This window comes from Poeciliopsis prolifica, unplaced genomic scaffold (genome assembly GCF_027474105.1).
Source record: "Poeciliopsis prolifica strain line A6 unplaced genomic scaffold, Auburn_PproV2 SCAFFOLD012, whole genome shotgun sequence".
NCBI lineage: Eukaryota > Metazoa > Chordata > Actinopteri > Cyprinodontiformes > Poeciliidae > Poeciliopsis > Poeciliopsis prolifica.
Genome location: NW_026562387.1, coordinates 10,216,649 through 10,244,515, shown reverse-complemented (window position 1 = coordinate 10,244,515; position 27,867 = coordinate 10,216,649). Strand labels below are relative to the sequence as shown.

The 27,867-nt window shown below is 37.6% G+C and overlaps 1 protein-coding gene across 2 annotated transcripts; it reads right to left on the bottom strand.

Annotated features, from left to right (window-relative positions):
* Nucleotides 1-3,101: 3,101 nt before the first annotated feature.
* On the bottom strand, nt 3,102-27,593 carry drd3 (dopamine receptor D3). 2 transcript variants are annotated; one of them, XM_055037709.1, is made up of 8 exons: nt 26,908-27,593; nt 23,514-23,843; nt 14,918-15,030; nt 12,113-12,249; nt 10,365-10,558; nt 7,513-7,578; nt 5,702-6,071; nt 3,102-3,989 (listed from the first exon to the last, which is right to left on the bottom strand). In XM_055037709.1, exons 2-8 carry the CDS (start codon nt 23,799-23,801, stop codon nt 3,793-3,795), a joined length of 1,365 nt encoding a protein of 454 aa, XP_054893684.1. In that variant the 5' UTR covers nt 23,802-23,843; nt 26,908-27,593; the 3' UTR covers nt 3,102-3,792. The 2 variants fall into 2 exon arrangements, with proteins under 2 accessions (XP_054893684.1, XP_054893683.1); XM_055037708.1 differs by having other exon boundaries at nt 5,702-6,074; nt 26,908-27,590.
* Between the last annotated feature and the right edge of the window lie 274 nt (nt 27,594-27,867).

The window sequence follows — 27,867 nt, the reverse complement described above, 5'->3', positions numbered from 1 at the left end:
GTGACAAAGAAAATATATTAATGCAGTGACTGGATTTCCAAAATGTTTTTTGTTTTTAGTTTAGTTAGAATCTAAATATATGTAAGGGGAAATGTATTAGTGACATTTATATATTAATGTAATTATGATCTTCCCAGAAAGTGAAGGATTCAGTGTTTTGCCTTTTCAAAAGGTTTACAATCAGAGTTTATTATCATGGCTCTCCCTGGTTACATTTGCATAAGTGTAAAACCAGAAAACAGAAAACTAATATTTAAGTAAATTATGTTGTCTTAATCATATATTTATCATCTTAATGTTAATATTTATAAGACTTTATGAAACCCAACATATCTAAAATTCTCCAGAGAATATAATTCACCCAAAATCAAACTATAGCAAAGAATTGCTTCATAGTATACTTGTGCTGACTGACCTATTTGCTCACCACCAAGATTCAATTTCCTTTCATCCTTTTTTATTAATTTTTTTTCCCCTCTACGAAACTCAGATCTTACTACATTATAACTCTCATTCATTAGTCAGTTTCATTTCTTCCTCATTCCCACCCCGGCTCAGCTCTGCTTCTACTGAGGGTTCATCTGGAAGCAAGAAGGAACGCTCTGTCAGAAGAACTCTTAACATTAGATGGCATGTAGCTTCATCAGAGGGTTCGGAGCACACAGAGGTCCAAATTAGAGACTTCAGATGTGCAGCACCCTGCAGTGCAGCTCCATGAGGTCTTTCCCAGAACCAGCAGGAGGCTAGCAGCCAGGACTTTGAACACTGTGAGAACTTAAATCTTAACTTATTGGCGGTGGGTGGGAGTACCAGTGTGTGAGCCCGAGTGTAAAACATATCGCAGTATCCTAGACAAATCTTTTTTCCATTGTTTCCTGCAAAAAATAGCTTTTATAAATACAGTTGTATTTTCTCTTTTGCTTAGTAAGCTCTTTTTAAGCTTCTATTGCCTTTAGGAAGAAGTCAACATGCAGGATGCCTTTCTATATGAAAACAGATTGCCATGAAATTGGATGAGCACCGAGAACACACATCATCCCAAAGGGCCAAATCCTTTTGTTTTAAATGACCCACTCACCTTTCCTCCAGCAACTATTAAGGACAAATAAAACATTTTTAGCGTCACAACTGATAAAAATGCACAACCATAACCTCCAGCTGCCTCATCTTGCTGAAAGTAATTATCTTCCAGTAAAATTATCTTGCAGTATAAGGTGAAAAGGTCTTTTTAAAATATCAGTATTATTACACTTGCTGAATTGCTGGACAAAAGTGTGGTGGTACTTGAACACAGCTGCACACTCATCCTTTAAAAATGCTCCTCGACCACGTTAATTTGAGTTGTGCTAACAAATAATAAAGTTTATTTCTCATCTGATCCCATTCCAGGCTCAATTTCATTTCTGTTTTGATTGTACCCCTGAAATATGCAATTATTTACGTCGCCCGCAATGAATTATGTATCGATTTGATCTCCAAGTAGACAGTCTTTTCAATAGAGGGAAAACATAAATCTGTGCAATGTATTATTGATGTTTACATTAAGGGGGTCACAACCGGAATGCACCGATCACATTACAGTATGCGTCCATAAATAACAGCAAGCATGGAGGAATACGGGAAAACATGCACAAGGTGTGCCATCTTCATAAGCACTTCCAGCTGAACAAGGCGAAGTCGACGCAAAGGCACATACTGTCAGGGGCGCAGGTGTTTGTCTCTAACCAAAAAATAAGGAGATGTATGGTCAAAGGAAGCGGCTCCACCTCACACAGACATAAGTGATCTGGCTCCGTCTGTACATTTCTTTTCGGCCTCAGACAGAAGCTCTTAACTTTGATTTTTACTACTGAACAGACTTCACTTTAAAAACAATCAAAGTATATATATATATATATTATATAAAGTTTTTTTTTTTTAAATAGGGATTTGCATTATTAAGAAAAAGATTTGTGGTACAGTGGAGTAATGCATTGACAATATCGACTATGATTTACATACATATTACTCTGTTCTTCCTTTTCTGACTTTGCAATTTATTTTTTGGCAGCTTTAGTACTTCATCAACAGAAATATCCATATTGTGGGCATTAGAGGCAATTAGAAAGCATCCGACTCAACAAAGTTATGAATATTTTATTAGAATGCATAACACCAGAAGTACATCTAATAAAATATTGCACTCTTTTGCAATGATGATGTTGCAAACATTGATATTGGGAAGATAATTTAATCCAATTTGTTTGTCCTGTTCCATTTATTAATCACTTTTTTGTAATTATTTGTTCCATAGTTTATGGGATGAAAAAAAAGCAATAAAATACAAAAAAAAAACAGCCAAAATGTTCCCATTATGATGAGCCAACTTCCAGTTATCCACTATTCCAGGTATGAAAAAATGATCCTAGGAATTGATGATGTTGCTTTTTATCTTGTATCCTGGGATTAGTTCTCTATGAATGCTCCCGAGGCTGACTAATTACCCAAATTAATCAGACAGTAGGTCAGACCATCGATTTTTATGTGTCTAGTATGATCAAGTCCATGAGATTTGATAAATATGTTTCAGGATCCATATTGAAATATTTCCTAACCCATTTGACATTAATTGTTAATGAAGTCAATGGAATAACTTGAAACGTCATGGTTTGTGTCGATTCTGGTCATTTAATCGTTACAAGATGTTTACTGTCAGCGTTTCTAAAGCATAAATAAATCTTACATTTATAAAATCCTACATTTGAAAGGCAACACTTTACACTGTTTTCTATTTAAATTTTAACTGCATCAGTGTTAAGAAGGAAAGGCTTCTAAGACTAATTTCTTTAGTTTTTGTTTAGTTATGCAATCTATTTTTCTGTCTTTAGAAATAAGTAGAACTCAAATTGCATATCCAAACGCTAGGCTATGAACAATTTGAACTTTTTTTTTTCTATTTTGTTTTATTTTATTTACAATGCATTACCTGGGCTATTTTGTCCACAACAAATCTGCTCAAGGTTTGCAGTCCGACATGAGCAGCTGGCAGGCTGCTCTAAATTACTGAAGAAATTGCTGTATAATGTGGTCCCCTTGGAATGAAATAAAAAGGTTTTTACACCCAAGTTTAACTTTTTTATTCAAATGAATCCACACTGAGTACAACGGCTGCACATCAATACGTATGAAAATCTCCAGAACGACTTTGCGTCTTGGCAGGAACCAACATGACCCTTTGGGCACACTTCTAATACATGGTTGTGAATTTTAATTTGTGTATGCGCTGTTGAGTACCTGAAGGTCATGGAGATGAAGGAGGGGGTAAACAGGAGAGGCGAGTAAAGTCAGTTCATCCACGCGATGCAGAGGAAAGAGGGCCTTCGGATGAAGAGGCCCGCACATCCATTTATCAGTCTTAAAGCTCCATTTGGGCTCCTAAGAGGTTTTAGATTCATATCGACCCAAAGTCATGAACTGAGGAGCTGTGGCAATGAAAAGTACATGTACAATACAAATCCCCAAAATATAAGAAATAAAAAAAGAACACTTTGTGCTGTTCTCCAAATAGTGTGCATGAACAATAATATATTGTATGGGTAATAATACTGTTAAAAATTAAATCCCAGCTTTGTTAGGAAAAACAACTTTTATATGCATTTATTGCTTCCTGCATCCTTCGTCCTGCTGTATGCTTTCCTCCACCGACTTTTTTCTTGGGGTCACAGTTTACCAAATGTGCAATGCCTGAGTTATTGCAGAAGCTCGCAGTCTAATTTCCATTTTAATTTCCTGACATGTTTTTCCCCCCTTCGTTCAGCAGCTGAGGATTTTGATGAATGCCCGTCTGAACTCGATGTTGAAGGTGGTGTAAATGACGGGGTTGAGGGCGCTGTTCACGTATCCCAGCCAGGTAAAAGCACTGTATAATTCAGGAGGCACATAGCACGTCCGGCAGTGGGTGTTCAGAATGTGCGTCACAAAAAAAGGCAGCCAGCAGATGAGGAACACCCCTGGAGCAAGAAGACAGTGGAGCAGTGTGGAGGAAGAACAGCAGAGAATTGAGAGGGCAAGAAGAATAAAGTGGAAAAAACCGGGTTGAAAACCAAGAATATGAAACAAGGAGAAACGGTTTGTGGAGTTAGTTTTGGGGGATTGAAATTAAAATGAGGAAAAGGAGAGAGAAAACAGATTGATTAATTAATTATGATCTCAGTACATGGTTCCTTACTTTCCCAGACCAGCAACTCCAAAAGACATCAATAACCAAAGAGTAGCTTAACATATTTAGACACAAGAGGAAGACAGACAATTCAGAAAATACACCACTTTTGTATTTAAATAAGAACTATAAATATTTGAAAATTTATTTGCGCTGTGGTTGATTTGTTGAAGAAGTCTGAATTTGGATCTGGGGATTACAACCTGCCAATATTGCAACAATGGAACCATATAGCATATCATGCTATATGGGTCATTTTCTTAAAGATATTGAAACTGACAATTGGTCAGAAGATAAAGGGGACTGAAGCCAGGACAATCCTATAAAATAACATGTTACAGACTGCAAAGGACTTAGACAGGGACAGAAGTTCACCATTTGAGCTGGATGACAAAAACGTACAATGCAGTGGTTTAAATCAATCTGCAACTCTTGTCTTTGAGTGCGACTGTCACTTTGCCATGTTTGGATGCATCCCTGCTCCTGCTTTGGATCGAAGCATATTCATGCGCTATAGTGGTCCAAAGTGCAGAGCCAAACAGAACTGATGATCTGAGGCAATAATTGAAAAGTCACAGAAGATTCCATCTGATATGGCTGAGGTTGAGCAATTTTGGTAGTGATGAACCCAACAGAGTTAGATCAAATACGGTTCCACTAAGTACTTATCATAAAAAGCTTCCCAGTCATATAGTCTATCATTTGTAAAAACTCTTCCAAAGCCAAGTATCAGTTTTCCTTCCCTCCCTAATGCAGGACTCTGTCTATGTCTACTGCATACAAGTTATAAAAAATACATTGAAGTTTGAGGTTGTAATGTGCCAAAATGAGAAAACCTGTGGTATGAATATTTTTGCAACTCATTTTCCATGTAGAAAGAAGACAGGTTTAAAATTAAGTATTGAAATATCAGTGTTGTTTTTAATATAGTTAGTGATGTACAGACAACAAAAGACAAAAGCTGTGAAGAAACCATAGTTTAGGCTCTATATAACTCGATTCTGAAGACTATAGGGAAAATGTGTTGAGGTCGGTGAAACCGAGATCTTTGCGTGTGTATGCACAGGGCTCTCATTACAGACACCAGTGTAATGTAATCAAGCATCACTGATCAGAGTTTTGTCAGACATTTGCAGTCCCAGAGTTAACTGGACCGAGCCTAAAGTAACTTGGCTGGTCAGTGAGGTGTGTGGACGAGGTGTCAGGGGCTGCACACATTGTAAACCTGCGGCCAATGTGACCTCTCTGTGACATTTAAGCTTTTACTGCAAGAAGTGTGGTACGGGCACACAAATTGAGCAAATGCCATATTGCCATCCTGGCAAAAGAAGAGCTTGCGTGATCAGGTATATGTGGCAGAAAAGTTCATCAGGAAAATGTGAAAGGAAATGAAGTAGATTAAAGAACAGGGACACTTTAATAGAAGTGTCTCCATGATTTGTTCCTTTGACATTTACATTCTGGTTCCCTTATTTAATCCCTATTATGAGAGGCTTGACTCACCAAGCACAATAGCCAACATCTGAGTTGCCTTTTTCTCCCGTGCGTGCATGGTCCTGAATCGCTGGCTGGTATGAGAATGAGACATCGGCCGCAGTGACGTGTGCGTCCGTCCGTTTGACAGATCCTTCACCTCGCAGCCCATCCTGACAGGAGGAAGCTCCATCTGGTCATTGTCCTCTGCATCCTGGCCCACTTGGTTCTGCTCCAGATCCAACTCGGTGCGTCCACAGGAGGCGTGGCTGATGCTGCAGTAGTTCTGCAGGTCCACTGGGGGCACCATCGAGTTCTCCACTGGTCCAGTTTTAGGGCGTTTGCGCCACAGGCAGCCTGAGAGCAGACTGGGTTTCGATGGACCCGACGGTTCCACACTCTGCTGAGGTGAAGGAAAGTTGTTTTTTTTAAATTTTATTTTGGAAAGTTAAACTTTAATAGATTTTATTTTTCAACAATATTGGCACATGGATACTCTGACAAAAGTAGTTGTATCTCCTCTGATGGTATCACTGTCATTGATTGGCCAGCAAATTAATTTGATCTAAGTCCCAGACAAGGTAATGAAGGTCATTATTAAAGCAACCTGGGCTTCCTGAACACCTCAGCTGAGTCACATCCTGATTCCCTCCACACCGCCTTGCATTGATTAACAAAATCATGCAATTGGCTCAGGGACATTTAAGTAGGATGACATTTCTGTATTATTAGCATCTTTTTAATTGGTCTCCTGTGATATTCTAATTGTCATGACCTGCAAGCGATGATAATCCAAATGAACAGAAACAAGCACTTGAAATTTATCACCTTGAGTCTAATGAAGAGGTCTGATTTATGAAGCTCATTTATTGAACCGGATTAATCAAATAAATTAACTTTTATATGACATTCTAATCAATTGAGATGCAACTGTAATATTAGCTGCTTGTTTAAATGTAAATAAATCAAATTATGTTTTGAATTGGGCTTACAGCTATGCTTATTGCCCTGATTTTGAGAAAAAAAATCTGCTTTTATCTTTGAGCAATTGCACTCTATAGCCTTTCATTCCTGGTTTCCTGAAACCTCAAATGTGGAGCCAATTGAAACCATTAGCTTATCCTCCTTTGGTTCATGTGGAAAATACTAGCAGATAAGTGCTACTTCACTTAGCCAACAAAGTGGTGAATAGGGTTTTTAAAAAATTGGACCTTGCAGCACATTCATGCTCTTTCAAGAGGCACCAAGCTTTTCATAATACAGCACAAATCATGAAGTGTATTTTGTGTATTAGTGAATACAGTCTTTCATTCTGGCACCATGGTTCATAAAACTCTCGTATGAGTAAATCTTCACCAGTCGTTTCAATGAGTGTTTTTCTTCATGAGTAATAATATTGTTTTTCTTCATGAGTAATAATATTGATTAATAGGCTTCAAGGTCTGCAGCCAAAAATCAAAATATTTTGCAGTATATTCTGATTTATCTGATCTTGTGTTTTCCACTGAGCAAAATGAGATTATTTGTTCAGCTTTTGAGCAGCCTGCAGGTTGTGCAGGTTGTGCAGGTGCTGCAGTGCGTCATCCCCAGACTTTGATTAGTTGACAAGCGACCAGGTGACGTAAAGAAACAAGTCACGCTTTAGAATCACAATTTTAGACTCCTTCTTTGACCTCTGGGCTTGTAACCACTCAGTGGAATAATAAAAAAAAACAACAAAAAAAACAGAGGAAACGATAAAAACTGAAGCACCTTGCTCAGTCACCAGGTCACAACACTGGTACTGTCACTAACAAGATTCAATCGGTTCCATTTGATCTCTACCTAAAAATATCACTCACCACTTTAATCCTTATAGGTGATAAGTCATGTTTTGCTCTGGGAGTCTCTTCCTGCAGACACGTCTCCTAACAAAACAGGAAGAAGGTGAGTATAGAAAACAGTTTGAGATATATATATATATATATATATATATATATATATATATATATATATATATATATATATATATATATATATATATATATATATATATATATACAAAACCCCATCTGTCTGCAGACAGAACTGTTGTCTTGCATTTGCACAAAATCCACTGATTCAGCTCGTCTCATTTCAGAAGACAGTTTTATTGGGATTCATGACAGGGACAAAACAAATCAAGAAAATTAGGTTTCCTGTCGGGTATGTTTTCACGCAGGCTGACTCTTGAGCCAACTCAATTAGAGCTCATGACAAACTTGATGATTTGCACTATTTAGTATGCAGAGAAGATAAAGACTTAAATCCCAATTAGAAGAATTTATAGTTTGCTTAATTATTTGTTTTTTAGTTTATTTCAGAAAGTAAGCAACAGAAAGTGCAACAATAGCAAATAAGCAATATTTAAAACTCCACATTTATTGAAAATTAACAAGAATGTTGCATTTACCTGCTGAAAATACAATATTTAGTAAAAGAACAACTTAAAAAAATACTGGTTCAAACCAATGTGGACACAGTTGCCTGATATTTAACCATTCGAATTAAAAAGACAATAGTTTTTTAATAATCACCATCACAGAATTTTGTTCCAGTCTTGACAAAATGACTTACTGTCATGTTTTGATTGTTTACTCCATGTCGCATGACTTTGTGTTTGTTATGACATAAAGCACTTTGAAATGCCTTGCTGCTGAAATGTGCTGTACAAATAAAATTTAATTAATTGATTGATTGAACAATGCGTGGTCCTCCGCCTGGTCCTCCCTGTGGTTCTACTGCCATCTGCAGAAATTCACAGCTTCCAGCCAGAAACAACTGATCAGAGTTGTCACTCATGCTCATGTACGTGCTGCTCAAGCTTGCAGCTGCAGATATGCTAACGGCAGAGAAACAACTTGCTGTTACAGGAAAACTATTTGTCAACATCAGCAGCCGTGCTTATTAACTTGAATTTTCGCTGCAGTCTTCACTGTGGGGAAGAAGCTGTAAAGCTTCAGGGAGTGAAAGGGAGGTCTGAGCAGCGCGAACACAAGCATCATTTACAGGGCTAAGACTGGACTTAAAACAGGAAAAATTTCTTGTTTTGTATGAAAAATTCTGTCAGTGGAACTAACACTTTTTATCTGTATATAAGGATTATTGACCAAAAATCAAGCTTTGATATTTCGCTGAAAAGTTACTTTTAAGGCAGTTTGTCTGATCTTAAAGTTAATAACTAATACCAATAACAAATATATCTGCATTAGAAACTAGATTTTGTGTATTAGCAGTGACAAAATCTGTAAGCATATTACTCAATACAGCTTCTTTAGGTCATTGTAAGCAAAACTTAAAGCAGTTGGGAATGTGGTTCAGATGTTTGGACAGTACGATAAACAACCATCAAAATGTCTTTTCTCAACCATCAAAATGGCTTTATTAGCAGAATAATGACAAAATTCAAGTTTTCTTGGTTTCACTTTAAATGAATCAGATAAATTCATAAATCGCTATTTTTTTTCTTTTTAATCCTTCAGGTGAAAAAACAAGACATTCAAGTAAAAAATTGAAATTGCTACCTCAGTAGTTCATTAAGAAAAATAGCTCAGTTGCATGCTAACCTCAGCATTGTTCAGTCATCACAGTTTGGCTGAAGTGACTCAAATCTTCTAGATTTTAATTTCTTCATTTTTTTTACTTCCATCAAACCAACATTGTGAACAGACCATTAAATTACTGTTTTTAATGTGCCTGATTAGTGTGCACACTATACTGTGAATTAGTTCAAAGACAGAAGTCAGCACATTATCAAATCCTTCTTGATTAAGCCTACTATTTTTAACTTGACGAGTCAATTTAATTAAGCGGAGCTTTATTTGGACAGACAGCCGTGTCCAGTGTGCATAAACTGTGCTTTACATTTATATTTTCTCTCTAACCCCTGGTCCTCTGAACACTCTGCTGCACTTCGCTTACATTTACAAAGCTGCTTCACACAAAATTACAATTAAGCAGTCTGATGTCAAGCAGAAATTTTATACTGCACAGATGTACTTGACATTTCTTTTGAACCCTTTTATCTGTAAATTTCTAAAAGCCTTTTTTCCCTTTCAGACCAAGAACTTTAACACTGTGGGTTTTTACAGTTTCTAATAGAGTTATTTTTATCAGCCTTCATAAAATTAGCTTTTTACGGTTTAGACAGGAGCATGGTTGATGTCAGTTCATTAATTTACATTAGAAAAAGGACACAGTTTGGCAATTCTCAAATTAAATAACACACTATATTGGCAGTATATAAAGAATATTCTGTTAAATTTTTTACTTCCATATTTTCTGTTTTCCACTGAAGGAGAAGAAGAAAATTTGTAAAAGTTACTGATGTTCAAAGATAAAAAGGTCTCTAGTAGTGTAGTTTAGTTATTAATGAATAAGGTATTTTAATAAGTTATCAGTGGTTGATGAATAAAAATCAAGGTTAACGAGGTAATTAAAACATTAATGAGTGAATTTTGTCTGAAATGGCTCTGAGGCTCCTTTTCACCAGGTCAGAAGTCAATATAGACTTATTTAATCACGACTTGACAAAACAGGACTTGCTATTAACTTAATATTTATTTATGAATACTTTTTTCAGCTTCTTCCAAAATATTATCATTCTAAAGTTTGGCAAAAGACACAACATCCCTAAAAAAGAAAACTAAAAGGGAAAAGGATGATTTGAACTTACCATTGAAGGCTGAGTGGTACCAGGCTGTACTTTTCCGCTGGCCTGTCCGAAGGCGATCCTTTTCCGTCTCATCCTGAGGAAGACGTAGATGCGGATATAGACCAGCAGTGTGACGATGAACGGCAGGTAAAAGGACACCACGGATGAGTAAATCACAAAGTCGGGATTAGAAATGGAGCACACCAAAGGGTCATCTGTGGGACAAAAGTAAAATGACAGTGTTTGAGGTCAAAATGTGAAAACATGTTAAAAAGGAGTACAGAGGTTTTGCCAATGCTGTTTTACTATATTATGGAGATTTGAAATAACATATCGTGCTTCAGTGCTTGTTCTACAAGAGAGAGTTATTAAAGTTGCTCTCGTTACATGAGCTAAATTGATAGTAATGGTGCTAAAAGTTCTTGCCAGTAGTGTCAGCTCTGTGGAAATTAGCTGCTGTGTTCCTGTTTTCCTCAAGCTGGGGTTATTTCATCAGACCCTCAGACTCTGAAAAACAATTTAGAGGTTGATCAGTTCTTCCACTCTTTCTTTGACTCCTAATCATGTCTTTAGTTGCATGACATTAACACTGTATTAAACCCTGTCAGCAATGTGAACACTTAATCTTGTAACTGACTCTTCTTATTTAACATCAAAACCACCATCTTCCATCATGTTTTCAGACAAAGGTCAGCGCACTTTCACAGAGGGTAGATAATGTTTTTACAGGCTAATCACAACTCTAAACCTTTAAAGAAGACAGAAACCAAACCCTTAACAAATTACAGGATTGTAAATAATAGAAGATTTTGGCAAAAATTATGGAAAAGGGAGGTTATGCACAAATCAACATATCTTTCTAAAAAACATAACTGCTTCTCATATGGATTTTCAACCACACAGAATATCTGAAACTGCAGTGGTTTTAAATTGCAGGCATCTTAACAGGTATGAACTTTTTCTTTGGTATTATAAAGTCTCAGAGCAGCACACAGCTACTGGGCTAAACTAGTTACAGATCTTGTATTTTGTCATTTAGTAAATACAGCATAAATCTGACCAAAAAAACACATATGGAGTTCTGCAAGGCTTCATTCTCAAATAACTTTATTCATATCTTCATGCCTTCAGACTACTACATCATCTCTTAGCATATGGTAAATGGACTGAACTTACATAGCACTTTTCCAAACATTTTTACCATTTAAACGCTGTACAATAGAGTCACATTCACCTATTTGCACACAAACGCTCACACATTCATACTGATACGCAGATCGGTATCGGTGGGCAATTTGGGGTTAAGTGCCTTGCCCAAGGCATTGACATGTTGTAGGAGGAAGAAGCTGGAATCGAACCTACCCCAAGAATAAAGAAGCTGTAGTGTTCCCACAATTGTCAAATATTATTTTATTGGGTGATTATGTTTTGTCTGTTTTATATATATATACATACATTTGCAATGCTTTAACATCACAATTACTCTTTACTATTTCTTTAATGTATTTTTTATTTTTTTACCTTTGTTTCTTTGGTTTCTGTCAAGGCACTTTAAAGTGGCTTGTTTATGGACCGTGCAATAAAAATAAACTTGCCTTGCTTTGCTCATAAGTCCAAGTTTATGTATCACATCTCCTGCTGCCCTAAACAAGAAGCACGTTGACTTTAAACCTCATGTTGGGCCTTGCATCCTGTTCCACTGTGTGTACTGGGTAACTAGGGCACATCTGGACATAAAAGCAAAGGTAAGATTCTGCTGTCATCCTGACCTGTTGTGTTGAAACCGAACAGCAGGGGACAGGAGACTGTGAATGCCAGGACCCACACAGTGGCAATCATCGCAAACACTCTCTTCCTCGAACGATGGGTTGTGTTGTATAAGACGGGCATCACCACTGCTGTGTACCTGCACATAAAAACACCCAGAGGAGCCGAAAGTGTGAGCATGCAGGAGATAAGGATGTGGCACTGAAAATGCTGATACCAGACCATAAATGAGAGCAATTAAACTTAGGATAAAGTAGCCCGTGAGGAAAAACATTGCACTTTTTGCATCCCAAGAAGTCAGAGAGAGGATGGATGATATGAAGACTAAAATCTAGAACACATCTATTTAGAAACAAGTTGAATATTCAGCAAGAACTCCAGAATGGCTTTGATTTAATGGTTAATCAGTCCACTATATGTGCCACGAGTGTATAATTAGCTCAGGGTTAAAAAAAAAAAAAAGTGGGTTTAGCGGTGAAGAAGCTGCAATTATGCTGGACTTCAGCCCTAAGTGGATGCGGCATTGTGTTGTGTAGAGCCAGATAACTGCCACCATTGTTTATTCTCATCCGAATAATTACTCTGAATGTGCTTTGAGCAAAAAAACAAAGAGTTAAAGCCATTTAGTTTCCATTTTATTCTTTTATTCCACACAAGACAAGGTTGTGCCAGGTTGAAGAGTGTAATGGTAAATTATAATGCACACGGTTTACACTCTTTGGTTCACAATAAGCTGATCTGCTGAGCTAGAAATCTCTGATCTAAGTTCATTTTCACCTCCAACTGCCATTATTTCTTTTTTAGTGCATTTTCTGTCTGAGGGGGACAGAGCACCCATTGTTATGAACATATAAATAAACAATGGCGTAATAAAAGTGATGCAGGCATACTATTCACAACCAAAGGCAACAAATGCTCCTAATAATTTGAAACTTCATAATTATGTGAGCAGTAAGACTAACACAGTAATCAATCTCAGAGAAGTGCTTTAGACAAAATGACACTCTGTGGTGTAAATTAGCTTGTTGTAAGGAAAGTGGGTGTCTAACAATATGTAATTAGACTAACAAAAGAAGCAAAAAGAGTAATTAATCAGCTGAACCCTAAAATGGAACTTTAAACTTGTAGTTATCAGGTCATTTTGGAAACTTATTCTAGGAGAGGCAAGAGGAGACATTTTCTGGACCAAACAATGAACACACTCTTCAGCTGGAGCCGTTTTGAAAAGATCATATTATGTGTTTGAGTCTACACAGTCATGGACAAAGAAACAGCCTTTACCTTTCAGCCTGTCCAATATTCTGTTCCTTTATTATGAAAGAGGAACCAATCTTTATTTTTTTTATACAGATGAAGGAAATAATTCACTCGTAAAATGACAGACTACATAGCAGCATGTAAGGTCCTGTCCAAATATTTGTATATAATCATCTACAAAGAAAGTTAATATAAAAGAATATCTAATTAGATTTTTTGGGGTTTTGGATAAATGCCATATTACACTCTATAGCAAACAAGTTCAGTGAGTTTGAAGACACCACAAAGGATCAATATTATGCACACAGACTCAATTACCAACATAAACTATTACTAACATTTAAAGAACCATTTTCAAATCTAGTCTACCGGACTGAGATCAAGCCCATTCTTTTAGTCTAATTCTTTTATTTTATTCAGTACCAAACTGGATGAGATCTATGTCAGGGATATCTGACCTAACACGGGTCTCAGTTTAGGTCAGTTTGAAAATGAACAAGGAGAATGTTTGGAGAAGACTTTAAGACTAAATGGTTCAAGCCTGGTGGTGGCAGCACCATACTGGTCAGATGCAAAAATGAGTATCTGATTTCACTTTTTTTTTCTTTTACTTTTACTCAAATCAGCAACCCTACTCGAATGTAGAATGTGGTTTTGATGTTTAAAACCCAGGTCACACCAGAAACAGACAGAGCTTTACCAATTTCCCCCCTTTAAGAGTGATTAAACATTTCAACCAGAATTACGTCACAGCTGCTATCAAAAGAATGAACATCCCCTGAAAAGTGAGCAGAGACACTGCACTAAAAATTAGTGTGGGTGTGTGTTTAAATTTGAGCCTGTCTGCATCATTGTTAGAGAAAATTCCCAATCAATTTGAACTTATGCCTGTGTTTCTTATTTTGTAACCTGCTTGCTTGTATATCCATTCTGCTCCGGGGAAAAGAACCGCTTAAATTTAAACAACATTTAACACTCAGGCAAGCACTCACTATTCATCGGTAATGAAGGAGGTCATTGTCATAAACTAACAGCTGCACAGCAAAACCTGGGACTAATGGGACATTAACTGTCATATGATCTCATGGGAGCATTCATCTTCCTCAGCAGTTCTGCTGACCCGCTCCCTGATACGAGCTGTATAAATAGATACCTCAGCACCTCTGGGTCTTGAGTAGACCTTTACTAATTCTACTGTACTCTTGATGCCTCAGGCTTGTAAGTACAAAGACCTTGGAGAGATATTAAATATTAACTGTTGCACAAGAGAACACTAAGCAAATAAATAATGTAAATATGCAATGCACATCCAAAGCAACTTTAACACAAGTCTCCTGCAACAACTGCATGAGAGCGTTAAGGTGGGAAAAACTTGCTCGGTTTTCTCCATATGAGCCAAACATATTGAGAATATGTTGTATCAAAAGTTTAAAGAAAACATTGTCACAAACATCGTCTCCATCCAGCAGCAATCTTCCAAACATCCAGGGGACTGAGAGTCGTCAGCGGCAGTTACACACAGTCAATGCACTGAGGAGGTCCGCACTCACCTGTCAATGCTGATAGCACACAGGTTGAGGATGCTGGCAGTGCACATCATGACATCCAGCGTGACGAAGATGTTACAGTAGAGCCTGCTGAAAAGCCAGGCGCCGCCGACCACCTGCACAGGACAGACAGGCTGATTAACAGAGCCCATTTTCTCTTCCTTTCCATCACCATGAAGTGTGACTCACTGGTGAATGCACTCAGTCGTGCAAGTGACAGAAGGTCAGGGGAAAGGGAAACTGAGCACACAAAAGGTGATTTTCTTTTCTTTTTTTTAACCAGCAGTGCACAAAAAAACAAAAACAAACCAGGACCGCAGTGCTTTATCTCACTTTTACTCAATTACAGTTTATCAATTAGTCTAAGTTGTGCTTTGAATATGGGCTTACTTTGTATACATTTATTCACGTTACAAACACAAGCCGCATATTATTTCAAAAACGATGATGAATGTGAGCATGTAGAGTATGAATAGGAAGTGCAATTGAAATGTAATCATTTTAATTTAAAAATATTATCCATTTAGTCAATATTTGTATAACAATCTTTTTGCTGCAATCATAGAGGCAAATCTTATAACTAGTTCATTTTCTACAATGCAAATCAACTCAAACTCCTCAGTCAAAATTGGATGGAATTTTGTCTAAATATCAAAATATTTTTAGTGGTATGTTTAAGGTTGTCATCCTTTGAAAATATTAACCTCTCCCCCTTTTGTCTAAGGTGTTCCTCAGTTTTCATGGTGCTTTTTGTTCTCTTAGCAAACCTCTGAAACTGGATTCACACAGAGATTACATTACAAACAGGTGCACTCTATTTGATAATTAGGTGGCTTCTGAAAGCACTTCATTACACTGTATTTTATTTAGTGGTGCTAGATTAAAGAGTAGAGAGAGGCTAAATAGAAATTGCCGGCTCATTCTGATATTTGCTCCTTTCACTATAATATTAAAGGCACAAAATCCTAGTAAAATCTCCTGAAGATTGTTGAGATAGAAAGTGAAAAATGTTGAAGGAGTATGAATGCTTTTGCAAAGCAGTGACACTGTAGTGCCAAGTGCATGATATGTAAGTGAGCCATGACTCTGATCCTAAAAAAAGAAAGTTGGAGGAAGAAAAGTGTCTAAGACATTGCATCATGGACTTAAATTGCTCTCATGAAAAGGGACAAACAACAAGCCAAACCAAACAACCATCTCCCTCATCCCCAGTCTGTAATAGCTGTCTGACAGAGATTGATGGGATCCAAATGCCGTCACCTCATTTCCGAATCAGTACTTTATGTACAGAGAGGTGGCAGGCACACGTGGGAATCCAAAATATCATGGGCAGATAACATAGTACATACTCAGAAATCTCTCCCTTACTTGCAGCACAAGATTTGTGAGTGCAAGTATTTTCTTCTAACAGACTAACAGAGGGAAAAAAATGGCGCTGCTTATCAAGCGGTTTGCCGAAAAACTGGGTCACACGGGGTCTGAACATCTGAGCCCCCTTATTCCACTTTTTTGTTTCATTTGACTGGTTAAAATGCAGTAACGGCATCAGCATGTCAGGAAACCACAAATTTTAATGTGATGTTTCCCCAATTTAGCATGGACAAGAAAGGAATTGATAAATATTTAAAGATGAGGTGAATGAAGTACAGAGAAGAACCTGTCAAAATATTACCTGGCTTCCAAACACAACTACTGCACACATCCAATTTCTACAATAAAGACAAAAAAAAAAACTATTAGGTTTAGGCTTAGGCAGGCTGCTGTACCTTTACTGCCTCTCATGAGTTTGGAGCTCAGCTTTTGCCAGCAGCAGGGAAAAAAATGGAGCTTGCAGAAATCGATTCTCACAGTTTATAAATTGCACCCTCAATTTTTGCAGTCCGTGTGTAGGGGTTTGTAAAAAGAGCCCAAGGATGTGTAAGCCACATCCTTTCCTATCTATCCATGTAACTAACTGTCACTGAGTGTGTTTTTAATCTGGGGCTCCCACTGTGGATTTAGCTATGCGTGGCTGATATATATATATATATATATTTTTTTATCCTCTTATATCTTGTTTGATATTTTTTTCTTAGTCTGACATGCAGAGTACATTACAATTACTCACATTACTTTTAAGTAATTTTGTGGTTTACTGAGATACTGAGGTGCCAATCATATTTCTATTCCTTCAGCAACGTGTCCTTTAGGGTTTGTTTAAAATGACCCAATGACATGTTTCAGTTTCTTTTTCAGAGACAATAGAGAAAAGAAAATTGCAGAACCTTCATCTAAAATGTATGTTTAAGCTATTATTTCTTTATTTTTTGTTTTGTTTTTGTATTATTTAGAAGTGAACTGCTCCTCGAAATCTGCATGAGGTCAGATTTGGGCTCTGCCTTCACTGTTACTGATATTTGGTTACAAAAAAAATGTCTTTTTTCTATTTAAAACCACATATTTTGAATTTAAATGTTTAATTTAAATAATACTTTGCTACCAATCCTCCCAGTTTTGACACTCTAGATAAAGATGACAAGCCACTAAAATCTACCTATTAAAAAGTTGACTGTTTCTATGTCACTGCAGTTAAAATGTTAATGGAAATTTGTGTGGCGGTAAAAATGTACACAAACAACATAAACAACCACGGCCTTAAGAGGATTATCTTTCCTGGTTCCTGGTCTCCTAAGCCCTCTTAAATGAAATTATATTTTGCATTTCACTTGGAAATTAATTTGAATGAGTTCATAGACACCATGAATACTGAACATGTGCACCATAGTTACAGAAGAAAAAGAAATACTACTAAAATGTCATCTAAAAAATTACATCATCTAAACTTATGCCACACAGTGCAGACGCTCTGTCCGCACTGATGAAGATTCTAGCTTTTTTGCTAAATACATGAAATGATAATAGTTTGACCTTCTGTCTGATCAACTCAGCTGATAATTAATACAGAATGTTCAATAAGAGCATTGCCCATTGATCTTCAGTAATTCAATTGAACATAAAAAAATAAATTAATTAGAAAAATTGAGGCCACTAATTGCAACTTACACAAACTATTGTTTGCAAATGACCTTCATAAACACTGTCTTGTCCCAGGTTATATATAAATTTGAAACCCACCACAGCCTCCTCCCCTCGTGTTCAGCAGAGCCTCAACTTCCTGCCCCACTGTGCCTTAATTGCAGGAGTGGAAACACCTGTGTGAAAGCTGGCTGTCCAGCCGCAGCCAATCTGCAATCAAGCTCTAACAAAAGGTCCCTGCAATGCACTCAGCTTGCTGCCAAATCATAAGCGGAATTGATATTGTTTGTCTTGCTTCAGCAACACCTTGGATTTGCTGCTCTGTTGGCATTCTTAATATTAATCCCTGGCCTTTTTTTGTTTCCAGTGTTTCTGCTCCACTGCCTCGGTTTTCCATGATCCAGGTTCTTCTCGGTTTTTCTCCATCCTTCAGACCGTAAATCAGACCCACGCCATTAGTAATTAATAATTTAGACACTTAATCTGTTTCCAGCCCTGTGTTAATGCAAATTAAGTGCTAAATATGCTGTGTATGCAACCTTGCAAAACTATCAACACCCTTTACACGTGATCTTTTTTTTTCACAAATAGAAATGTGAAAAGAGTAGTGTTCAATCCATTTTCAGTTATGTTTTATATAATCACCTTTCACTGCAATTACAGCCGCAAGTCTTTTGAAGTGACTCTTTATGAGCTTTGCACAAAGAGAATTTAAATTTTTCTCATTGAACATTTCAGAACATAAGTTCTTGGTGAACATGCTATGAATTAAAGTATGCCACTGTAGCCCTGGCTGCATGCACAGTCATCGTCCCCCTGGAAGGTAAACCTCAGCTCCAGGCTAAAGACTTCCCAGCCTCTAACAGGTTTTCATCTAGGATTGTCCTGTATTTGGTACCATCACTCAATGAACTCTGAACATGTTCCCTGCCCTTCTGAAGACATGCATTTTCACAAAATTATGCTGCCAACACCATGTTCAACACTAGTAAAGGTGTGCTTAGGATTATGTGTAGTGTCGATCGCCTGTCACGCGTAACACTTTGCAGACAAAAAAAACTTTACTTTGGTCTCATCTAACCAGATGTGTCTGCTTTGTTTCCTTGGGCCTTTTAGGTCTTTGTACTTCCAAACTATCCCCAAAGGTCAGATTTAACATGCTATTTAAACTTTCAACTTCCACCAAATTTTAATTTAGGAAGAGGTATTGAAGAGGTGCTGCAGTCAGTAGACTGGTATTCCTTAGATAGAAAACTTTAGATGCTAAACTGAACGTGACTGCTTTGTTTCATAGCCATAATCGAATTTAAATGTCAATATTATTGGAATGAATTGACCAGATTTTATTTGTCAAAAAAAATTGAAGAAACTGTATATTGTTTTTTTTTTTTTCAGTCTTTAGTATTGGGCTGTCATAAACTCTTGATAAAACATGTTAAATTTTGTGGTTTAGGTGTTACATGTGAAAAAGTTCAAGGTACATTAAATGTTTTCACAAAGCTTTGTTAAGTCTCATCACCTGATGCATTCTAGACGCTGTTCTCTTAAAACAGAAGGTTTGAAAACATTTGGTTTTAAATCTAGTTCTAAACAGCATCCATATGCAGTACACAATACATAACTTGGTTGACAGCTTCCAAATCACACCACAACACTGAGAAACCTTGTTGTACATATTTTATATGTGTCCAATGACGGTATGTGTTGATTCAGTGAGGATCAGCAGACGCCTTGCAATGGCCGCATTAGACCATGTTATACATGCTGTCAGCAAGTTGCTATGCAGCATGTCCCAGTATAAAGACACAGCAAGAACAAAAATAGTGGTCTGGCAGGTAGATGGTAAATTTCAAGGTTAAAAAAAAACATTCACATGAAAAGATTTGGGTTGTAATTTAAGCATTACATATATGAAAAGAGAAAAGTGTAGATTTTTCTGTTTGTACAAGCCTTGAACTGAAATAAAAAACAACTCGCTTAAACACATCTAAGCAAATACCATGTTTGGACATTTGCTTATCTTTTTGAAAAGATGTTGAATAAATGAAAAATGTTTGGAAAGTTTTCGAGTGAATGAGTGTTCCCTCATTACTGGGGGAGAATCGATCAGTCCGACATGAAAAGATGTGCAGAAGCTGAGTCATTTCATTCACCAGAAAAGCTTTCACTCTCCCTTTTGTGTGTCCTCACACAAATTCAGAGATTCTTTCATTGGGTTTTTTTTTTTTTCTGTGGGATTAAGGCCACGTCTTTGGCCGCACTGCTCACCACACTGGCAATATTTTCTTTTGCTAATACTTTGATAAAACGTCTTGCTTCGTTTTACAGACCAAATTTATTTGAAGCTGGAGATAATGATGAGTCATTTTGGCCCCTGATGCAGCGGAAGATGGCCTGAACAATGTCCCTTTCACAATCATGTACCGAACAGTTGCAGAAACTCTGTTTCTGTGACCCAAAAGTTTCATTTTGTGCTTGTCATTCATTCAGAACACATTTTTCAGCAACTTTCCACCTCATTCATGCTGTGTTGTCGAAACTGCTGCAGCTAGCAAAGATCTTTTCTGAGAATTGTAGAGTTCCCCTTCTAGTCCTTTTAGTCCTGCCAATGCACACCATCTATTACTCAGCCTTGTTCAAACGGTGGACTCATAAACACCGTAGTTGGTTAATGTTAGAAAGACTTTGGATGACATTGAAATTACCCTGAGTTTTCAATGAAATTGCATGGTATTGCAAAGTATTGCAAAAGAATGGCCTTTTTTGTTCCACAGTTCCTTTAAAAAAGCTTTTGTTATGAGTTATTACACATACATAAACTGATAAGATTAAAGCTTTATGCTTTTAATTAAGATGGATCAAACACTAATAGGGAATTATATAAAAATTTAACCTGACTAAACTCTTGGGCTCCTACTTGAAAAGGGAAGAGTCTTTGAATGTTTTCGTATTGCTCACATTGTAACATCAAGATGAAACATCTTTTATGTGGAGTTTGTGCAATCACATCCAAGTAGTGAATAATAAAGTGGAATGAATGGAAATTATGCATTGTTTTCAAAAGGTTTTTGTGAAAGTGTGAAAATATTCAGCCCCCCATTTTGCTTTGAATCACCTTAATAAAATGTAGAGAAACCAGTTGCCTTCAGAATTTCTCTAATTGGCAAACAGACAAATCAAAATATATAATTATTAGTTGTGTAAAGGCTTGTTAAAGAACATTAGTGAACAAACATCATAATGAAGCCCAAGACAAGGTCCAATGAAAGGTTTTCAAGAAGCTTAAAGCAAAAACTGTCCTGCGATTTGAACATCTCAAAGAGCATTGTTCAGTCTCTTATCTGAAAATGTAAAGAGTGGCTCAACTACGAATCTCGTAAAAAAAGTGTCTGTCCACCTAAACTAACAGAAAAGGCAATGAGAGCAATTATTCAGAAAAGCAGCCAAGAGGATCATGGTTCAGTCCACAAATTTGGAGTTCACATAAACGTGGCAAGATGAAAATCACGGTTGAAAAAAAGCCCTAAGCAATCCTGTGTTCAATTTTATACAAACCACATAGGGCACAGAGCAGCAGAACACTAACACTGTAAAACACACAACATCCCCGTCATGGTGTCAGCATGATGTCAACTTCATTTCTTTTGCAAGCACAGGTAAGTCACATAGGAGGATGTTTGGAGCTAAATAAAGGACAACGCTGTCTGAAAACTTGATAGAGGCTGCAAAAGAATCAAGACTTGGACAAAGACTCACCTTCAAATCTTAACATTCAACCAGAGTCAGTATTTCAAAGCCTTTTTCATTTTATAAAACAATTGAAAGTCTTTAGCAACACTTAAAAAGAATGCTCTTTTTATAGATACCCTTCAATGAGTGACATTATTTTAAAGAAATGGAAAAATGTTTTGTTTATAAAGAGGACATTACCCCACAGACATACAGCTCTACACATAGCAAACATGTTTCAACAAACATGTTTCATTCTGGTCCAAATGCTATACTTTCACATAAAATCCCAAGTAAATACATTAACATTTGTGGGGCCAGCATGACAAAATGTGAACATATTTAAAGGGTGTGGATACTTTTCCAAATGTTTCCACTCTTAGAATAGAGCTGTTGCAGCAGACAAGTCGTACATTCTCAGACCCTGAGATGCATCATTCAGGATGAGTTGTGGAAGGAAAGCGCTCGTTCCCTGATGCCAATACAGACACTTTACTAAGGGAGAGGTCGTAGCTTAACTCAACCATCCAAGGATAAGGAGACATGGGAAGGGGTGCATGATTTGTTTGTGCCCACAGAGGAGAGAGTGATTATCGTATTTCTTGCAGAAACAGTCTTAGAAAAGCCAACCAGGCACCATGTGATCGCAAAAACACAATCTGTCTTTCTTACCCTACAGCTGACGGTGTTTACTTTGGTAGCTGTAGTGATCTTTTTATGATATTCAGTATTTAGCTTGGTATGTTTTCTGTCTCTCTCTTTTTCAATCCAAAATGAAGTCATGTAAGAAAAATAAGAAATCTTGGAAAGCATAATAACGCACATGGAAGTTAAAACTCATGACTGGCCCTAATTAAGGGTCTTACCTAACTAAATTTACTGTCCACAGGAGGTGGTCAAATTTGATTCGTCAGTCTTTTCGCACTAAGTATGTGTCTCTCAAGTTGACGTGCAGCCGGATTTTCTGAAAACCAATTACTTTCTCAGGATGTGGACCAAACTTTGTCCAGTGGGGTGCTTGTATACTAAGCATAACTACACTTTAAACCAGACGATTATCAGACCACATGTCGTTAAGTTCATCCTTAATCAACACAATTAGTCGCTTCAAGGGTGCCTGTGTAATATAAACATGACTGTAGTACAGTTCGTCTTCAGAGTGCAGTCTTTCTTTGATGAAATATAGATGCTTGAGGCTTATGTTTGCCTGAACACAAACTGGGGTTGCCAAGCAGCGAATAACATGATGTGGGGTGCTGAGGAAATTAACAATTAACTGGTAAATAAAGATTAATTAGGACAAATAGCCGTTTTCTATTTAACCTTTACTTCTCCGGAGCTCTCACAGTTGATTAGTCATCTCCAATTAGGACCAAGACGTCACCGAAGCCAATAAATCACTAAGTAATTATTTAGCTAATTAAGATATAAGAGTATTAACCAAGAAAAAGAGGAGCCACAAATGTATTCATGCTTATAGAAAAAAATAAACAAAGTATAGTATTGTGGAAACTATAAAACCAGGTCAACTAAAAAAAGAAGGAAAATAAAAACATGACATCTGAACCAAAAAGATTATGTAATCACGGTTCATTCATAATTTAAGATATATTGTCAGGTTGAGCTGGATAGCATTTTTCACTTGATAAGTATAATATGCACTTTGTTTCTACTTACAATATGCTACTTTCATATCAAATTTGTTTCATTACTAGAAACATTTGAAAGGGACAGCAGACATTTGAAAGCGGGCAAGTACTTCCTCTTGCCACTCCGCAGGGATGCTTAGGCTCATTCCTAGATACAAATACTCCAGTAGGTTTGCTGTAACACATATACCAGGCCAGGTACCCACCTCCAGGTATACGGCCCAGGGCATGACCAGTGACGCCACCAGCAGGTCAGCCACAGCCAAGCTGACCACCAGGTAGTTTGTGGTCGTCTGGAGCGAGCGCTCTCTCAACACGGCCAGACACACCAACACGTTCCCAAACACGATGGCCAGGATGAGCAGGGAGTACAGCATGGCGTAGTAGTTGCGTTCCCCCTCATCCCTCCCGGACGCATCCGACTCGTTCTTCTCATCCCATCCGAGGCGGTCCGACTTGTTCCAGAGCTGCTCTGCGCTGCTAAACATCGCCATGGGTTTTTCCCGGTGACATGGGAGGTGAGATATTTGGCAAACCTGTCCAAATAAATAAAAGGAGCATTGTTTAGGGCCCACCCAATTGTCACAAAACATTTTCTTGTTTGGATGCCCATGCAAACATAGACAATATATTTCATATAACGGCTCATTAGTCAGATAAGTGCTGCATAATTGTCTTCTGATGCTGAGAGCACAGAACAAAGAACCTTCTGGGAAAACTGCCTCTTAGCAACAGCAGTCAGATGAACTAATAAATAAAACGTAACGGTTGAAATCCCAGCTGAAACGCTATTTTCTGAGCATCACTTCTGTTTCCATGCAGCATTGTTTTATTTTCATGCTCAATGAGGAATGGAGCCAATACAGTCAGCCTTTGTGCCTCTGATAGGAACACTTACCTAAATAAAGACACAGCATAAAAAATGCTTAAAGTAGCAAAAGTCCTGCATATGAAACTAATTTTCCCACCTTGTAGTTCAGATATTGTGTAGTAAAACTATTAAACCAGAGATCTGTTTTAATTTGGGTCTGGTAGCATGCTCTAGAGCAGTGTCAGATGTTAGCACATCACAAGTCCAAACAGCATCTATGAGATGTTCAGTTGGCTCCAGTCCCACGTTCTCCTCCTCTTCCCTCTCATTACTCCTGAAACCTCCCAGCATGGCCTCAAGCCAAATATCAGACTCGTAGTGGTGCTCACACCTGTGCCTGCTTCCCAAACTGTGACTTGATGAGACTTTCCCATCTCGCCCTGTAAAAGTTCTCCAAATCTGACATCTTAATACATCTCTTATCCACAGCTTTCTTCAGAAAACCCCGCAAATATTCTGTCAGAATTGGTTTAGAGAATGTTAATTCAGCCATTCCGAAACTGTGAATTTCTTCTTCAAATTAAGTCAGTCTTTTGACATTTTTTGGATAAATGTTTGGACTTATAGCCTGCTAAGAGCCAGTCCATTGCCCTATGCTATTTGCTTCATACAAATAAAGCAAATAGCAAGAACCCAGATACGGTCCAGGAGTCATGGACAGTGTTGAAGTTTGAAATTTTAGTCCATTGCTAACGTTTTCACATGATGTATGCAATGCACCAGTTCGCTTACTGGAAATGGCCTGCGTTGTAAACAGCTATCCTCCAATGCAAAGCGAGAAGTTCTGAGCAGAACTATTCAGCTGTTAATGTTAATTAAATATTTAGAAAGGTGGACACCATGCACTGAATGGCTTCATTCACTTCCTCTGCTGCCATCGCTCAACCTACAAACAGACTACAATTCTAAAACAGCACAGAAAATCGACATCATCATTCACAACTTCTCCTTTTGTTCACTGATTGACCTGGTAATAAATCTACTGGAGACAATCCTAGTCAAGGGGAGGAAGCCTGTGCTGGAAGGGGTTTTTTTCCCCAGTGGAATTACACAAGAAGGTAATGTCCAGGCTTCTGAACTCCTATAGCACTTAAAAAAATTAACCCTCTCTTTACTATCAACTTTCTACCAGACACCTGAATGTTTTGGGTAAAAACTAACTCGTATTTCGAACTGAACCTTGCTTCATCCACTTTGAAAATGAGCTTAGTTCAATGTACTAAAATCTACTGAAACATAAACACACATCATGATACTGCCATCAATGTGTTTCACTGAGAGAAGGTGTTCTGGTGATGCTATTGTTGTTTTTGCACAAACTTATCTTATGTAACTGTGATGCAAATGTTCAAGATTGGTTTCATCAAACCATAATACATTCTCCTAGAAAGCGTTCATAACTTTTTGCAAGGCCTGAATGTCCCTTTAAATGAAAGCTCTACTCCTAAGTCCACACAGATACTTTCATGGAAGAGGAAAACAGGAGATTGTTACACATGGAGCACAACTTGCACTAACCAGGGATTTCTGCAGCATGTAAATTTGCACTACATATGCAAACATGCATAAATGTTACTGTGGATTTTTTTTGTTTCCTTCACCGGACTGACACCTTTGTACATCATCATGACTTTATCTACAAGTTTTCATATTAAAGAGTGAAGCTAAATATATACATTTACTTATAGATTAACTTAATTTACACTTGATCAGGTTCTTTAAAACTGATGACAGGTTTTTAATTAAGATGTACAAACTTGTGCAAACACATTTTTACATTTTCACCTAAATTTTATATTGCACAGGATAAAGGACATTAGAATAAATGACAGATTGTCATGGTCACATTTTTTTCTATCACAAAACCCTGACATCTTAAATGTTTTTTTTTTTTATAAATCTACTGTACATGCTAAACAAGCAGATCCATCTTATTCCTCTTCTCTCTCCCTGAACTGCAGAGAGAGAGAAGGAGAGAGCGAGAGGTCGGATTTAGACCTGGATGGCACCCAGGTTTTTGAAGATTTCCTCGGTCTATTATTCCAGTCTGTTCCTGAATGGATCTAGTATCACACTGATATCTGCTGAGGAAGCCAAGGAGGATGAGACCCTGAGACAGATCAGCTGCAAATCTCCTAATTGGAGTGCATTGGTGAATTTATCACATAAAATGATGTTTGACAGCCACACAAAATGGCAATCATAAATCAGTTTAGTGAAAATGCATGGAACGTGAGGTCGTGAACAAACATTAATTTTTAATATAAAAGCAGTAAAGGATTTATTCACACTGGAAAATGATGTTTATCTTTAGCCTTTGGTTCATAAAACAATCTGCAGCCCCAAAGACAAACCTTTAATTTTATAGTTGATTTACTCTGAATTCCACAAGAGAATCAGGTTCTTTTTATTTTAAGTTCTTTTAAGGCAAAACCTCGCCGACAGAATCTGTTTGTTCCGGGTTAAATGCATGTGAGATTGATCCAACCTTAATTTGCAAGCGCCATCATGAACTTTTGAGATTGGAGCGCCTAATCGGGACCTGGACTCTGACTTTTGTAAAAGGCTGAAGTCAAATAAATCAGCGATAATTATTTGTTCAAGTGGCAAAGCCAACCTGAAACACAAAACAGCGAGGAATACAGATTAGACATCTTTAGTGCTTCATGATGCTGTAATTGGCGCGTTTTCCTCCCACACAAACAAAAGGTGCACACACATTTCCATACCTGTTACCGTTTCCCAGTGGAGGATTCATCAGATGCCATCGTGGAGCCGCTTTATCCGCGCTGAAATAAAAGTTGTCCGGTCACAGCTTCCAGCTCCGGCGGGCGGAGCGCTCCGTGCCATTGCGCGCAGGGTGGATGATGTAAATGAAAGGAGCTCTGTGAGAAACCAAGCTGGTTACTTCATCTCTACCGAAATCTCCGCGCTTCTGAGGCAGCAGTTCACACGCTTTCTGCTCCTTCCCCCCCCCCCCTCTTTTTTTTTCTTCTTTTGTAGGCGCAGTGGAGGCGCGTAACTGGAGTATCAGCGGCAGATATCATGCGCAAGTAAATGAATAGTGTTTACTTCAACAAAAAGGAAAAACTCATTTAGTGTCTCGCTCAAGATTAGTAGCCTTCATGACCCTCACCCTGCCTGGGTCGCACTTTGCTGGAAGAGGCGTTCAAACGATGATATCCTCATTAAACAAGCAAATGAGAGGACCAGTCAGACAGGGCGCAAATCAGGTCAGCCTGGGAATGGGGGTAAAAAAAACCATGCTGAGACTGTCACACCTTTTTTCACCAGGGACGTTTCCAAAGGGTTTTGTAAGGGGTTGTCAAACAGGGGGTAGAGGATGGGGAGTAATACTGCTAGGGTGGCTGCTTATAATCTTGTCAGTTAATTAAAATATTATTCAAAAGTTTATCTACTTCAGTAACTAATTTCATTAAGTCAAACCTCAATTATGTAGAATAATTGCACTGAAGTCTTTCTCTGTTAATGATGATTTTTTTAAGTACAGCTAATGACAGCACACCACTTAAGATCAAAATATTACAATTGATTTAAAAAAGTACTTAATACAGGAATGTAGAGTAAATGGCAAGAAGCAGAGAGATATTTATGGGGCACTGATGAACTTTGGATGCTAAAGCAAACCAAAAACAAGCAAAAACCAAACAAAACAAACTGATTTTCTG